The sequence below is a fragment of the Erigeron canadensis genome, chromosome 7 (assembly GCF_010389155.1).
Source record: "Erigeron canadensis isolate Cc75 chromosome 7, C_canadensis_v1, whole genome shotgun sequence".
Lineage (NCBI taxonomy): Eukaryota > Viridiplantae > Streptophyta > Magnoliopsida > Asterales > Asteraceae > Erigeron > Erigeron canadensis.
Window position 1 is genome coordinate 214,265 of NC_057767.1, and position 18,047 is coordinate 232,311.

Sequence of the window (18,047 nt, forward strand, 5' to 3'; positions counted from 1 at the left end):
ATCATGTAAAGCTTTGTAAAGCATTTACACTGGAGGATTCTCCAGTTTTGATCTGGTAGATTGTCAACTGGGCTTCGCTGCCATTGCCAATCTCTATTTTCCATTTGTTGTCTTTGACTTCAACTGGAAGGTCTTCAGATTCTAGTCGTCTGATCTCAACTGGAGAAGTCATCAGTTGCTAACCTGTACAATGCAACTGGACTTCTAATATTTCGGACAATTCCTCATGCTCTCCAGATGTCACTGGAGAGCTCCAGTTTAGTTAAAACTGGACCTAACAAATTCCCCCTAATTGTCCTGAATATTGTCAAGTATTTTCAAACTTGTTTCTATACAAGTTAAGTTTGAAATACTTGAATTTGATAAGACCTATTAAGTTTCCAAACATTTTTATAGATCATCAAATGTCTTGGATTTGTTTAAGTGTTGTAGATCTTATCAGATATCTTACTTGTAGTTACAATCTGGCAACTTGTATATACACAATTCAAATAAATTACAAGAGTACACAAAATTACAAGCAGATAATAGTTAAGGAAAACTTAAACAATGGCCCTTCGCCAGTTTTCCTTCTCTTTGAGACTGATGAAATCGCTGAGTATCCTCAGGATCAAGGCCTAATCTTTCTTCATGTTTTCCTTGAACTTGATGAGATTTTGCAATACATACTCCCAGCCTCTTTCAACTTTATTCTCCTCTGCCTCCCCTCCAACACCTCAACATCTCAACATGCTCGGAATGACCATACTGATTGACATCCGGGTTCTCAGTAGTCCTTTTAGGTCCACCAAAGTATTGTACCTCAACAACAAATGCTTGGCACCAGCTTATTGAACCTTAACATCAGTAATCCTGCCTCTATTGTGCCTTCGACGCTGTACATCTGACAAATATGTGCGAGCTTCAGATTCATTTGTCAGTTTGATTTTGCTCGTGCTCAGCTTTTGTGTAGCAGCTCGATATCATCTGTTGTGGGTTCACATGGTTCTACCCAAGTCCTCAGATTGCATCTCTTGGTAAGGCCTTTTGTTTTCTTCCTTTGGACTTGGGTGGATTCAACACTTGGTGACCGCCTTCTTGACCTGCTCAGTTCTCTTGAGAATCCCTTCAGATCTGATCTCTCTGGCCTTTTCCACCGATACATTCAAACACTTTGCATCCAGTTCAGCCTCATCATCCTGGTAGTGTTTGTCCATTTCCACTTCAAGCATCTCCTTCAGTGCATTGACTATTCTTTATCTTCTTGATCTTCTTGTATTCAACAGTGTCAAGCCAGGAGTTGAGCATCAGTGATATCAACAGAGGGTTGGAAGATTTTTTCTTGATTCAAACTGGTTTGCCTTCATTTGTTTCTTCCCTTCCTTGACCAGGTATCCCACTCTTGCTAATTTCTGGCTCTCGCTTTCAGTAACTGGAGGCAACAATCGACATTGCCAGTTTCCAACATTGGTGCATCGGTGGCTGGTTCCAAAGATTCATCAGCAATGGCCTTTCCCTTGTCACACTCCCTACCACCACATCATCAAACACCTCAAACCCTTGCTCACCAGCCTCAGTACTGGTAGCCATCACAATCTCCTTCCCTTTACTTGAAGTCTTCACAAGAGTGTGAGGGGCATGTACCGACCTTTCCCCTTGGCAGCATCTAGTCCCTGCCTGATGGCTTCAAAATCAGCATGACTAGAGGGCAGCGATCTAGAGGCTGCCATGATTGCATTGTCTTACACTCTTTGAAGACTCCACAAAGCATGCGAACTGTCCTCCAAAGATGATTTATCTCTTGAGATTGAGTCATTACATTTCCACTTGTCTGCTCTTGACTCTTTAAAATTTGTTTGAGAATGGAGAGATCATCTGAAGAGAGCCCAGTTGCAGGGACTTCCTGAGCACTGTCAGGCTCAACCGCCCTTCCTTTGCCAACTTCAGTGGTCAGATCAGATATGGCAGTTGAATGTTCAGACACTTTGCTAGCCAGCGTATCCAGACTGCACCTCAACCGATCAATCTCAGATGTTATTGGAGTGAGATCGACCTGGGGCACTGCAATCTTGGTGATCTCAGATATCACCTTTTCTATCAAGTTACTCTCACTGGCAGCCAAAGTTTCTTCGATCTTGAGACCCACTGAAGAGGCCAACCGACTCCCAAGCTCTGTCACATCTAGGCCAGGTTTGCTACACAGCTCTTGCACCTGCCTTTCCAGATTCTTAATATCAACCTCTGAAGATCTGACAGTATTGTTCAGCAGGTTGGATATTGAGGATGTGACTCCAGATTGAGTCAGTGCGAATGCCTCCCTTAAAGATATTGCCAATTGATTGGAGGATTCCACTAACTCGTTCAGCTTGCCAAACACCAAGTCCTCATTAGCAGAGAACTTGTTAATCCCCAGGTCAACCACTTTAATATTTTGCAGATGATCCTTGTGGTACCTGGAGAGGGACTTGGTGTTCTTCTCCAGTGTCTTTTGAATCTCTTCCACCCTCGCAAGAAGGTTCGAGAGATCGGTTTGAAAGACACGAACTGGCTGTCCAATGACGGAGGAGAAGGTGTCACTGGACCAGCTGAAAAAGCTACAGGTGCAACTGGACGAGGTATGACAATATCTGGTTCTCCAGTTGCAGTAGCATCAGTAGAGAGAAGAGGAGGTTGTAGAAATGAAAGGAAGAGATTCAATGTGGCGTTCATGCTGAGAATGCTCAGGTGTGAACGACGGCGACGGTGGGGTTAGGATGTGTCTATTTCTAGGCACACCCATAGAAGAAGGTGATTGGCGAGAGGTGAATATTGGAGGTATTTCTAAGCTTTGTACATGAGTTGGGGAAACTGAAACATGTGGTTCTTGGGGTTGACCAAGGAGAGAAGGGAGCTGATCAAGTATAGTCGCATCAGCCATCTCCTGGTCAGATTCTGTCTCAGATGAGTCCGAAGACTCAAGCTGAAACACACCCTCATTTATGCCAAGATCCATAAATGTTGGGGGTGGCTGAACAAGTTGTTCAGACTCCTGATGACCAGTTTGAGTTGCCTCAATGGTATCATCAGTTTGAGGATCCGTTGCCGAAGCATCTTCTCCCTGGACAGAGGTGACTGGTGCCTCAACCACAACTGCTCTATCCTCAGTTGCAATATCATCGGCAGCGGCTTCAGAGACCACTATCACAGATTGTGACTGGTCAGGTGCAGCAAGTCCAGATCTTGATCTCCTGCTTTTAGAGGATCTTCTTGCTTTAGGAACTGCCTGGACTCCTGCTTCTGCCACAGTTACAACTTCAGTAGACGAACCGGTGGGTCCCTCATTATTTTGAGGCCCGCCCAGTTGCCTTTCTGATTCACCAGATTGTGGTGCATCAGTTTTAGAGAATGCAAAAATCATTCTCGGGGACATCTGGACTTCATCAGAAGTGGACACCAGGTTGTCCAGATTCCTCAACAGTTCTGGCACAGAGAACGAGGATTGCGTGTTGTTGTACTCGTCTCTGCCCAGAATCTGAATAAAACAAAGGGACAGAAACCTTGAAAAGGGAACACAAGGACCCCTGTTACCCTTTAACTTGAATACCAGGCTTCTGAACAAAATGCCTGCAAAATCCACCCTCAGCCCATTCCAAAGGCAGTACGCCATTTCTGCCTGGAAGGAGTTTATCTGGTCCAATCCACCAGAACTCCCTCCCAAACTTTCCACCAAGTGGACCATAAAGAACTTCCAGGATGGTGAAAGCCCTTCATTGTAATGGACCCCTTGGTCTTCAACACATCCCCCTCCACCATCTCCTTATTTCCCATATCAAGGAAGACCTGGCGGAAATTGATATTGGAGGAAATCACCACTGGAGTTTCATTATGTCTCCAGTAGTTGAGGTTAAGGGCTTCCCTCAACGTTCCAGTGGTGATGGTACACGGGACTGACCCATCCTTTAGAGAAAAGGAGATGGATGAGCAGTCCTCAGAAAGAGAGGCAGTGTACCAGAACTCACACAAGTAATCATGGAATAGCTTGTGTGGATTCAAAGAGAAGGCATCGCTGAGGGGAGAAATCCGAAGAAAGGATTGGATTCTCCCGATAAGAGAGTCAGCGGCCTGGAGCCCTTGAAGAGATGCCATTGGATTATTTGGATTTAGTTTAATAAGCTTAGAGCTTATGGGAGCACCAGTGGCACGATTAACATTTTGTGATGGAATGTACTCAGCAGTGAGTAGATTCACATCACGAGAACGAGATGAAGAAGAAGAAGATTTAGGAGCCATTTGTGAATTTAGATTTAGGGTTTTGGACTTAAAGAAGAAAGAGAAAAGGATCTCGAATTGTGAATGATTGAAAGAGTAAATGAAGGAATTTTGAGAGAAGTAAATGAGACGGATATATTGGTGGGGGGTATATATAGGCAGTAAAAATATTGCCAAATATATACGAAAAGATATTTTAGTCTCCAAAAGTTTGAAATAATTTGTAAAAAGTTATTTTCCAAAATTTTGAGAATTCAAAAATATTTAATACTTCCCATCAAGCATTTAATGCTACGACGGCTGGTATTCACATTTACCCACTAACTTCACCAATACCCATAAAAAGTGCAGTACATTTCGGCAAAAGTCTTGACACGTAAGACATGTCAGGTGACGTTCGTGAGTGCGAGGTTAGTACTCGAGTAACATCACGTGTCACAAGTATCCACCAAGTAAAACACAACGTTATGAAATCTGGCTGACCACCATTTTGAGACAAGACCAAACTAGCAACCAAAAGAAAATTTAGATGCCAGTTTCAACTGATGACCTTCAGTTGCATTTTTCAATAATTTATTTGAAAAATATTTTGAGTCTTTTTCCCCCTAAAAATGTGATCCATTTGATCAATGACTAGTCTTTGAGTACATCAAGGCGTTCAATCTCCAACCAATCAAGGATCACCTGGACCATCCTCAACTGAAGGGCCTCTTCAGTTTAATGAGGATTTAACATACCCAGTTCACTGATGAGATGTTTAAAAGTCTTTTCATCAAGAGGTTTTGTAAAAACATCAGCTAACTGTTTATCAGTGGGATGAAATGTATTTCAATATCTCCTTTCATAACATGATCACGAATGAAGTGATACCTGATATCAATATGCTTTGTCTTTGAGTGCATCACTGGGTGTGAGATATAGCAATAGCACTGGTGTTGTCACAAAAGATTGGGGTTCTTGTAAATTTCATGCCATAATCAAGTAACTGGTTTTTGATCCAGAGAATCTGGGCACAGCAACTGGCCGCAGAAATGTATTCTGCCTCAGCAGTAGACATTGAGACTGAAGTCTGCTTCTTACTTGTCCAACTCACCAGTTTTCCCCCTAGGAAATGACATCCACCAGTTGTGGATTTTCTATCAATCTTACAACCTGCATGATCTGAATCTGAATAACCCATTAGATCTAACCCTGAGCCTTTGGGATACCAAAGACCAAGGCTAGGGCACCCTTTCAGGTACCTGAAAATGCGTTTAACAGCATGCAAGTGTGATTCTTTTGGATTTGCCTGAAATCTGGCACATAAACATGTTGCAAACATTATATCTGGTCGACTGGCAGTTAGATACATCAGTGAACCAACCATTCCACGATATTCTTTTTGGTCCACTGGTTTTCCATTTGGGTCAGAGTCCAAATTTAATGGAGCTGAAATAGGTGTGGTTTTTGATGGGATTGAATCAAATTTGTATTTTCTCAACAAATCTCTGACATATTTTTCTTGGTTAATAAAAATACCATCCATGGTTTGTTTAATTTGTAAACCTAAGAAAAATGTTAATTCACCCATTAAACTCATCTCATATTCTTGAGACATAATTTTTGAAAACCTTTTACACATTCCATCATCAGTTGACCCAAATATAATATCATCAACATAAATTTGTACCAGCAAGATATCACCTTTTTCTTTCAAGATGAACAAGGTATTATCTATTGCACCTCTTTGAAAACCATTTTTGAGAAGATGTTTAGTTAGAGTATCATACCAGGCTCTTGGGGCTTGTCGAAGACCATATAAAGCTTTGTTCAGTCTATATACCCAATGTGGATGCTTTTCATTTATGAAGCCTGGAGTCTGCGTAACATACACTTCTTCTTCCAATGTGCCATTCAGAAACGCACTTTTTACATCCATCTGGAAAACCTTGAATTGTAAGTGAGCAGCATAAGCCAAGAAAATTCTGATGGCTTCAAGTCTTGCAACTGGAGCAAAAGTTTCATCGAAATCAACACCTTCTGCCTGACAATAACCCTTGGCAACTAATCTAGCTTTGTTTCTGACAACGTTGCCATCTTCATCCATCTTGTTCCGGTAACCCACCTCGTTCCAATGGGTTCTCTCTTTAACCCTGGAGGACAAGGAACAAGCTCCCAAACATTGTTCCTTTCGAACTGGTTGAGTTCTTCTTGCATAGCTTCAACCCAGCTTGGATCTGCCATAGCCTCGTCAATCTTCTTCGGTTCAATTAGTGATAAGAAGGTGACGTTCAAGCATTGATCACTTGTGGCTCTTCTAGTCTGAACCCCACTATCTGGATTGCCAATAATCTGCTCAATGGGATGAGCAGCAGTCCATTTAGTGTATTGACTAGGTTGGTGTAATACAACATCAGTGCAAGACACCTGACGATCTCCAACTGTTGCAGCAACAGGAGGAGAATCAGTCCAAACTACTTCAACTTCATCATTATTGTCAACTGAAGAGTTAACATGATTATCTTCAAACAAAGGTATCTCTTGAAGAACTGGAGAAGCTTGTAGTGGTTCTGATGTTGTTGTGGCACGCACATCAGATCCAATTACCAGTTTTTCAGGTAGGTTAAAACTGATAGAAGGATAGAATGAGGTGTCACAGAAGTTCTTCTTTACCTTAACTGGTTCCAAGACTTGGTGTTTGGAAACATTTTCTGGTGTACTAACTGATTGATGAACCTGATCAGATACACCAAAATCAACTGGGACAACTGAAGATAAATCAAGGGTTGGTCTTTTGTTGATTGCTTCATTTGATTCATCGAACGTGACATGAATTGTCTCATGTACCTTTTGGAGTCTATAATTATAAACTCTATAGGCTTTTCTAATATTTGAATACCCCACAAAGACACCTTCGTCAGCTTTTGCATCGAATTTTCCCAACTGACTGGAATCGTTTAAAATGTAAACTGGACAGCCAAATACATGGAAATATCCAACATTTGGCTTACGATTCCTGAGGACTTCATAGGCAGTCTTCCTATGTCTCTTGACATAAACTGACCGGTTTTGGGTGTGACACGCAGTTGCTACAGCTTCAGCCCAAAAACAGGTGGGAAGACCAGATTCAGATAACATACTTCTGGCAGCTTCAATCAATGTGCGATTCTTCCTTTCAACCACACCATTTTGTTCTGGAGAACGAGCTGACGAGAAGTTTTGAGAAACGCCAGTGTCAGTGCAAAATGTCTCCAATTCTTTATTCATGAATTCTGTACCGTTATCACTTCGCAACTGACAAACTTTCTTGGTAAACTTGAGCTCAATTCGCTTGATGAGAGAGATAATTTCACCAGATGCATCACTCTTTGATCTGATAAATATCACCCAACAAAATCTGGTGTATTCATCGACCACAACCAAAGTGTACCTTTTACCAGCTTTAGTTTGAACATTCACTGGACCAAAAAGGTCCATATGAAGCATGTGAAGAGGTTCAGTGATGCTGAAATTCTGTTTGGTCTTGAAACTGGCTCTTTTCTTTTTGCCCATTTCACACCCTGGACATGGCTTCTCCCTTTTAAAGGAAAACAAAGGTATCCCATCAACTAGTTGCTTTCTTGACAACTTGTTAATGTTTTTGAAGTTAAGATGGGATAACCGTTTATGCCACAGCCAGTTGGTGTCCTCATCAACCTTGACATAGAAACAATGCTCTTTTGGAGTAGGCTCCATGTTCATGATGTACACATTCCCTTTTCTTGGTGCAATCATTACTACCTTCCAATCCTTGTTAAAAACAGTGCCTTGAGCAATGTCGAACAGTACCCTATATCCATCATCACAAAGTTGACTGACACTTATCAAGTTATATTTCAAACCATTTACAAATGCAACCTTAGTGAATTGAATCTGCCCATTGTCAACAACACCATATCCTTCAGTTTTCCCACTTCCATCATTACCAAATGTCACTGCAGGTCCATCACATGCAGTGAACTCTTCCAGCAGGGGCTTACATCCGGTCATAGTCCGGCCAGCTGCGCTGTCCAGATACCAAATATTTTTGTTTCGATCGCCCTGCACACCCAAGTTAGTGATCAGTTATTTTTGTGAACCCATCTTTTCTTGATGGGTCCACTGGACTTCTTCCGAGAAGTCCCATGTGCTTGACTAGGTGTTGAACTGGATGAGGAAACTGGAGGGTTCTCTCCAGTTTCTGGAATAAAAACAATTGGTTTCAGTGGAACATTGACCTCCTTTTTCTTTTCGATGTATGCTCCTTTCTGAGCAGATTGTTTTATCTTTTGTTTTTGAGGAGGAGTTTTGACAATTTGTTTTTCAACAGAAGAGGATGCACCTCCTTCCAAATTCTTAATTCTGGCAGTACAACTTTGTACCTGCCTTGACAAATTTTGGATTTGATTTTCCATTCTTACCAAAATGTTTTTTTCTTCAGGCTGCTGGCCTTTGGACTTTGGCTCAGCGGGGGTTTTAGTCTTTAGAGTTGAGGACTCACTTGACTTATGAGGTAAGGGATTGTCACCATATTCCTTTTTAACTGTAGCTTTAGCCTTCTTGGCTCCAGTTTTAACCTCAACAGGGTTGGTCTTAGTGGATTCAGATTTGATTGTGCCAGAGGAATCATAAGGTGTTTCAATTTTAACAGATTCTGGCAATTGGTGAATTGTGGGTAAAACAGCTGCCATCTGAAGATCACCAGATTTCCAGGCAGTTTTTTGAGCATCAATGGTTTTAGAAAAAGCGTCATAATTTTTACCAGATGCTTGAACCCAAGAATTAATAACCATATGTTCTTTTTCAAGATCAAATTTCAGTTTTTGGTTATCTCTTTCCAATGCCTCGTTTTTCAAATCTGACTCTTTAAGAGCCAACTGGACACTTTGCAAATCATTTACTTGACTTTTCATGTTGTTTAATTCAACCAAAACTGTTTCTAAATATCTTTCACAGTCAGTTCTCATGGTTTCAACAAATAACAAGTCATCATTCAATGATTCAGCAATATCCAATTTCAGTTCTGAATCAATTTCGATATCATAATCCCTTACCTTCTTTAAAATGATATCAACCCATCTTCCAGATACAACATCATCCTTCACCACTGGTTGTTGACTCTCCAATGCCATGAAACACATATCTCTAATCTCTTCTTCATCATCAGATGAGTCATCAGAGAGTTCCCATTTCCCTTCAGTTTGAGCCATCATGCACTTGTTCTTTTCTTTCTCATTATTTTGTTCAAGAGACATGAGAGCAATCTGGGCCTTAAGTTTCTTGTATTTGGCCTTATAATCATCAGTTTTAACAAAGTTTGGGACAATAGGACCAGTTTGGTAGTTCATCTGACTAGATCTGCATTCCTTCATGAAATGGCCTTTCTTACCACATTTATAGCAGGTAAGATTAGCCTTATCCATTGAGATTGAATTGGAAGCATTATTGGACCCATTAAATCGATTAGATTTATGCTTAAACCTATTAAAGGTTTTAGCAATCATGGCAACCAGATCATCATCGTCAGTTTCCTCACAACCATCACTGAGATTAGTGGTTAGACCAGAGTTCAAAAAGTTGTTTAACATTTCCTTCATAGAATGTGACTGGACATTCTCAGTAGATATTAAAGCAGCACAAGGTTGCCCAGAAAAGTTGGCAGCCTTGGAACTCTGAGCATGGTTTAAAGCATCTTGTTCAGCGAGTAATCTTGCTGCATCATTATCTTCAGTAAATCTGAAGGCTCCATAAAGAGAGGCAAGAGTATGGCTATGCAAGGTCTTTCCTTGTCTTAAGACAAGAACCATGTGTGCCCATTTGGATGGCAAAACATCACAGAATTTTTCAAGAAGAATATCCTTATCCTTCTCCACTCCCAAGCCTCTAAGTTGATTAATTAGGCCAGTAAATCTGGTATAAGTACCAGTTAAACTTTCATTGGGAAGAGCAAAGAAGGATTCATACTTCTTGTTGAGAGCAACCTTTCTAGTGACAATGGTGTCATTTCCTCCTTCAAACTGGAGAACTAATTCATCCCACATAGATTTTGCACTTGGAAATAGCACAAGAGTAGGAATTAGTTCCTCAGGTATAGCAGAAAGAATCATGTTTTTCAGTTTGGTATCAAGATCAACCAATCTGCGATCCTCATCTGACCAATGTTCCTCAGATTTTTCCCTGGTGCCTCTTCTCCCAGTGGGGTCGAGAAGAGGGCTAACACCACTGGACATGGGTGTATATGGCCCATCCTTAAGGATTTTCAACATATACCTCTCTATCCCACCAAAATGCAAGAGCATTCTAGCCTTCCATGTACCAAATGTCTCACCATTCCCATCGAATTTGGGAACAGGAGAGTTGGAGTAATGTACATGAACGTGGTTAGCTCCAGGAGTAGGAGGAGGAGGAGGAGGGTTAGTATTTAAAGGAGTAGCAATATTAGGATTAGATTCATTTGGACCAGAACCATTCTCACCTTCAGCAGCCATCGAAGCAGACCTAGGTTATAGAATTGAAACAATTCAACCTGCCTGCTCTGATACCACTTATTAGTCCCAACTATCACTAGATGGGTGCTGAAGACACCTCTATGTCGATGGTGAGTGAACTTTGCAACACGATCAATTAATCTGGATGTGACCAGTTTAGTTTGATCGTGTACCAGGTTAACTGGAATTAAGTATTAAAGTGACAGAATGTTAATACATGCAATAATATAAATGACGAGCATATAAACTGGTGAGACAATATGTAATTTTCAAGTGTATTTTATTTATTACTGTTTAAATAAAATACAAGGTTGTTGCGGAACCAAGATAATACAAGAATGTAAATATCCTAACAACCCATGAATTACAATTGATCTAAACTTGGAAATTCTCCTAAACAATCGAAACACTTAGAGTTGTGAAATGTTTCTTTTTGCGATTGAGAGAATATTGCACAAGTTCACCAATATTGCAGAATATTTGTATTTGCAAAGTTATTGAAACAGCTTGTGCAAGGACCTCTATTTATAGTCGAAGATTGAGCATGGGGATCTCAACTTCGATGTACAAATATGGTTGACAGCACACAAAAGTATTGTTTAAATAATCCTTTGTGTGTGTTAAATAAAGTAAGACAAAAGGTTACTTTATTCAACCACTCTACATCTTTGTATCTTTATCCAAAGACAATATCATTGTCCGGTTAAAAGGATGTAGAGTAAAAAGGTCCTCCTCGTAATCAGTGTAAAGCTTTGTAAGAGCATTTACACTGGAGGATTCTCCAGTTGATTGATCTGGTAGATTGTCAACTGGGCTTCGCTGCCATTGCCAATCTCTATTTTCCATTTGTTGTCTTTGACTTCAACTGGAAGGTCTTCAGATTCTAGTCGTCTGATCTCAACTGGAGGAAGTCATCAGTTGCTAAACCTGTACAATGCAACTGGACTTCTAATATTTCGGACAATTCCTCATGCTCTCCAGATGTCACTGGAGAGCTCCAGTTTAGTTAAAACTGGACCTAACACTTATGTAAAGATGAAATTTAGTGCAGGCACTACAATAAAAATCGAAATTTGGTGAAGAACATTTTTCGCGATGAAATTTCGTTGCCTGAACGGTATGAAGCGGTATAGATGGAGGCATCCCTCCAAGATACCACTAAGCCGCCTGCTACACCACCCCCCTTAGGCATCTTGGCAAAAAGTCTTGGTTAAACATCTTGTACAAGACGCTTTTATGTTACCAAGGCAAGATGCCTTCAAGATGTCATGAACAACCCCCCCCCCCCCCCTTCATTTTTGGATAGCATCTTAAGGTGTCGCATGGCACAAGTCTTCCTCTCCTATTCCGCTTAATTCATACCTCTTAACCTAAAGGTGCATGAAACGACAAAAAGAAAAGAAAAAATCTAGTTTTTGACTTTGATTGATATGTTATCCTTCAATTAGCGATTTAGCGTCAACAATAGGCGTCGATCAAAAGCCATGAAGTTCTATTATTGAAATTTGAAGTCATTAAGTACGTCACATCAATTCCTTGGATCGAAAGTCACTTGTACAAGCTAGATTGACCTAGTTCTCACTAGAGTAGTTATAGAAGTGACATAAAGTATTATAAAAGTGACGGTAAATAATTTGCTTTTACCTAGCTATGTCGATCTTACCCATATTTTTTATATGTAGGCACGACATTTTTCATCTTCCCGTGACACGTTTTTATCTTAAAAATGACCAAGATGAAAATTTATTCCTCTAACCTATACTTTTTAAATTAAGTGTTACTAAAACTCGGATAATTGGATGTTGGTGTGTGTAACGCCAGTTTTTATGTTTGTGTACCTTTTACAACTTACAAATGTGACTTTCGGTTGAATAATAAATGTAAACACTCATATATATATATATCAATGTCTTTTACAGGTTATAGGACCCAATATTGTCTTCGATGGTGTATGGGGTGGTGGTAAGATGTAGATAGATTTACACAGACTACGACATATATGGGCGTATCATAAATGTATGAAGCAGCCAAGCTAGGGATGTAATTCATACACATGTTTTCATAAGTACTTCACGATTCCTGTATATATATGGTGGGAAAACATGTGATATACAGTTTTTTACAATTAAATCAACAATATCTTTCCCAAATAAGATGGTGATTCAAGTTGTTTCATGGGCGGCCTAAGTTGTAATGATATATAGGCTTACTGTCAAGATAAGCTGATTAGTGTTATAAGGTTCATTTGATGGATCGGGTTGCCATCGGATTGATTGGTCCTCATGGTGCAGATTTAATTTTACATCACTTTTTTATTTTTTAGATTTTTAATTTAATATGAATGATGACGTGGTACAGGCAAATTGAGTTTCAGTATACTGGGTTGGGGGCAAAATGAGTCCATTGTGTTGGTTTAGTATATTGGAATATATAGTTTGTTTGGGATCGGTGTGTTTGGGCAAATTGACAATACGGGGCTTAAATGCTGGCACATGCATCCTATATATATATGACAGGTTTAGGTACCTTATGGTAGAAATTGTGGTCCATGGTAATCTTTATCAACACTTTCATCATCGTTTGTTAACATGGTCCAAGTGTTCTTGATCATGCTACTAGTACTACACTGCTTTACTGATTTTTTATTTATTACAATTTCAACATTTAGAAACCGCAAGTCGTTGAGCAACACTTCAGTTTTTAGTTTCTTTTTCCATTTATAATATGCATGTTTGAATTGGGATTTTGATCATGCATTTAACAATTTTGAGACTTGATTATGACTGTTTCTGTCGTCTTTATGTCATTGTTGATTGCAGGTAGCCATCAACGTCATTGTTTCATCGATACAAACAAGTGAGAAAGGAATACAAAACACCGAAAGGCTAGTCTATTAAAATCTAGCTTAAGCTGACAAACTGCTTTCACTGTGGTGAAACAATAAGATTCAAGATCGAATTAAAACGATCATATGTATATAACTAGTGAAGAAAGAGGTGGCAGAAAATATTGGCGTTCATCTGAGGAAATGTGGATAACTGAAAGATTATGCTTATATATGATCAAACCGAATATTATAAGAAATTTCAAAAACACATCATAAAATCCACTGCTGGACGTCGTTTTGCACCTTCTGTTACAACTATGTTATTAATTCTACAAAGAAAACAATATAGTTTATCTAATAATCTAAAAGTATGTGTACAAATGTTGTTTCCTCTTCAAACCAGTATAAAAAAGGGCTAAACCATACGATTAAACGAACTCTGAGACTTACTTACGAATCGGAGTGTGAGCCCTAACTAGCATACTACAATTAACATGGACAGAACCATAATTTACAGGTGATTTTTAGTTAAACACCATAATATAACCCCTAAAACTCATCACCTATATATACAAAACTTTATGAGAAAAAAATAACTATTTATGATCATCCTTACTTGACAGTTTACGTATGAAAGGTAAGATTGCTGCTAGCAACACCTTGGGGCACTCTTCATGAGGCAGATGGCCACAACTAGATATTGCAACTAGTGTCTGCAAAAAAAAGTACATTTTCAGGGTCAGAACTAGCACAATTTATCAGAGGCCAAGTTTCATTGCTATATCATATCCTTGTTGTTTTAACAGTAGTAGAAAGGACATATCTTGTCAGCGTTTCATTTTTCATGATGTGAGCAAAGAAACCTAAGATAATGACCAGAGTTTTATCCTATCACATTACGCTAATAATTACTATTTCTTAGACCTCTTATATAGATGTTTGGCTAACGGGTCAAAATAACTTCGTTTGAAACATGTCATTTTTAGTGTTCGGGTCTAATAAACAATATTGTTCTATCAGACAATATTGTTTACTAGGGTCGGCCTGCAAACACTTTATGTCTATATTTTCTATACAAACCAATAATTAATAAAGCACTAGTTGTAACCACAATAGGAATATCATGATAATAATGTTCTAAACCTTTTTATACAATTAGAAAAGCTAGGCACATTATAAATTGATTTTCGTTGACTTTCATCCGTTTGACCATTCACAAGTAAGTGGTGGAATGAAATTTGGCCTCTGAATATGATTAATTAGGATGTGATTGTGGTTCAATTTACTTGGATCGGGTAGAAATGTAAACCATGACCCAAAAATCCAAAATACAGAATAAAGAGCAGAGCAAAATAATTATTAAAAAAGAAAGAGAAAAAGGAAATGGGAACCTTAAGACTTCTAAATTTTGGTGTGAAATAAAATAGGGATCAAATATACTCACAGAATTTATAAATTTAGATGCCATGGCTTGAACAGATTTTAGAGGAACAAAGGCATCTTCGGCTCCTGCAATGACCATAACCGGAGTATCTTCCACTGACTTCACCAATAAGGATGCATTTTGTTCAGAGAGACACGTATCAGACCATAGTTTCCCAATCTCATACAATGCTTCATCCCAGCCTTCTACATATAGTGGGGCCTACACCATGGAAAAGCGTCAATAAGATCTTATAACTGCGGATCTAATGTCCATGAAAGGTAGAGATGACAAATGTTGCTGGTCAGATGGGTTGTGTAACGGGTCAAAATGGGCGAGTAACAGATAATACTTTTTATGGGGTGGGTCGGGTCGCCCAGAATGTTTTTTCCTTGTCTTTCTTCTAAGTAGTTAGAATGTGAAATATGATTCAATTATTATATTGATCTAATTAAATGATTTAGGAGGTTCCATGGATTAAGAATACACTTTCGTCTACTCTAAATATGTTTGACTATCATACCTTGTAGAGGCTTAACACATCCGTTGTTAGCTTGGTAGCATCATGCCATGCTCTTCGGTTAACAACTTGACAAATTTCCGTTCGGAGTAGAGAATGAACCAAGTGCTTCTTCCCTAAAGAAGTACGCATGAGTATTCTAACCAACCCGGGCACCACTTCTCTTGACAAGCTTACTGTGAGCAATACTACCCCCTTAATATTAACCTGAAAAACATATGTTCTTTTAGTATGTATATAATAATAAAAACTTACATATGTGTACACAAGTAAAAACTAAAGAAGTGAGTTTCAATTTTCACATGATCACAGCCCCATTAGAGGGTGTTTGTGTACTCAATTTAAAAGTGATTATGCCAAATCAATTGAATGCTAAGAATCAGATAGTTGTAACAAAATGGGTTGTAGAATATAATTTATTAGCTTGCAAAAGTACCACTTTTTGGAACAGATTTCCTTACATTAACCGAGTTTGATGATGAGCGGACTCTTTGTGCAGCCTTTAACGCAAGCAGGCCTCCATCGTCATGACCAACAAGTACTACAGAAGAGAGTCCCATCTCTTTACAGAAAGAAATGAGCATGTCTACCTGGTAATTTTTTGCTAAATGTTAATTCCATGTATGTTCTGTTAGTTATGTTACTTTTCACCTTCAGCTGTGATTAAAATAAAAAGACGTATGCTAACTTGCTTAAAAGGCTATAAAAACATTACCTGTGTATCAAGTCTGTAAGGATTAGGCAGTTTATTTGCCTCCCAATCCTCTCGGCTTGGCCTAGAAGTCAATCCCCAACCAGGTCGATCAAAAGATGCTACAATACAATTAACTTGTCGAGACAGCACTGCCATTACATGTCTCCACGAGAACACCCCACCTCCAAAACCGTGTACTAAAACAACCCCAAATTGCCCATTAACATCCGAAACTTTTTGGGCCCATTTACTAGTAATGTACTCATTATGACCTTCATCAACATTACTAACCGGCATTTGTTCAGAAAACGGAGAGGAACTACTTCCATCCAATAATGGAGTGTAAAGAGATGAATCTTGAATTTGAATACTAAAACTCCTACGAAGATGTTGTGGGGTTTTTGGAGGAGAGTTTAAACAAGGATTATCGAGTAGAGTTGTAGAAGATAGTGTACGTGAAGGCGGATTGGGTACGTGAAGTTTGTAGTGAATTGTGAGACCATTCCATACCATAAATAAACTATCAACATCAGCTAGTAGTCTGACAGGAAGTTCACTGTGATTATGACTTATCCGAAGAGGCTTTCGTTTAATTTCATTATCACTTTTATGTGCCCTTTCAGCAGGAGTTGAAGATCGTGGGAGCTTAGCATAGCCGAATGAAAATAAAAATTGGCTCAAACCAACCTGCAGAGTAGTAAGAAATAATGAGACTTTAAATCCAGTTATGATTGCATATAACACATACCAAACCATGTTTCAGAAAGCTAAAAGGCCTCATTTATAAAGTTCCTTTTAGGCCTCATATGTAAAGTTCCTTTTAAGCTAAATTTGATTTGCCTATTTAGAGAAAAACATAATCTGAACCAACCCATTTGCAATATAACCAACTCTAACAACTAAGTTATTGAACATACCGAATCGGGACCAACTCGATTAAACATAAGCTTCCTCCGTGCTCTACAACTTGTTCGGTAAGCAATAACAGTATGCCCAAGAGCAAAAACCACAGATGACAGATACAATACATTCATCCCCCATGATTTCTTCTGAAAAACCCGTTGATTCGAAAGAGAAGATGAAGCATCAGCCTCATGTTGAGAATTTACACTAAAAACACATGCTTTAACCGATAAAACAAGAATTGAAAAAATGGAGCACAATGTCACTGTTCCAAGATATTGCCCATGTGAGAACAAAGGCCCCTCATACATCATATATACACCTACAAAATCATATAAACAAAAAGTTTGATATAATAATACTCAAACAACAAAAGGTTAAAAAAGCAAACTTGATATGTTTCACAAAGTTTACACATAGATAGATTACTGTCATAAGTCATAACATATATGGGTCTAGGGTCTTGGAATGTAATAAACTGAAACTGTTCACGAATATTTATGTTGTTTAATGAACTACTCAGGTTTTCATCTGATGTAATGAAGCATGTAAACAAAAAGCCTATATTGTATATATAATAACTTTCAAAGTGCACATCCAAGCTACAAAACACAATATAATGCATGCTTTTTTCATATGATCATGCACCATTTAAGACTCTAAAGCAAATAATAAAATGTATACATACATGTAATCACGAGAGACCTGGCCACCGAAACGATAGGCACATCCGTCAACGAGCTTCTAAAATCGTATCTACGTAAATGCTCATCAAAACTATAACATCTAATACACGTAAAACTTGAAGTCAAAACATAAGAAACCAATACATCACCAACCGAAACCAAAACCGGTAGCCATAATATCAATAACGAAGCGAACATTACAATTAAAAAATGTAATGTTCGTATAAATCTACGTATCTTTTCATATATTCCTCCTTTTACAGGCCTTCCGCTGGCCGGCAT

At 38.9% G+C, this 18,047-nt stretch overlaps 1 protein-coding gene across 1 annotated transcript; it reads right to left on the reverse strand.

Annotated features, from left to right (window-relative positions):
- Positions 1-14,135: 14,135 nt before the first annotated feature.
- Positions 14,136-18,047, reverse strand: LOC122607056. Its single transcript, XM_043779977.1, has 7 exons — positions 17,768-18,047; positions 17,094-17,401; positions 16,198-16,863; positions 15,944-16,072; positions 15,486-15,689; positions 14,984-15,184; positions 14,136-14,252 (listed from the first exon to the last, which is right to left on the reverse strand). The coding sequence occupies exons 1-7, from the start codon at positions 18,045-18,047 to the stop codon at positions 14,136-14,138; spliced, it is 1,905 nt and encodes a 634-aa protein (XP_043635912.1).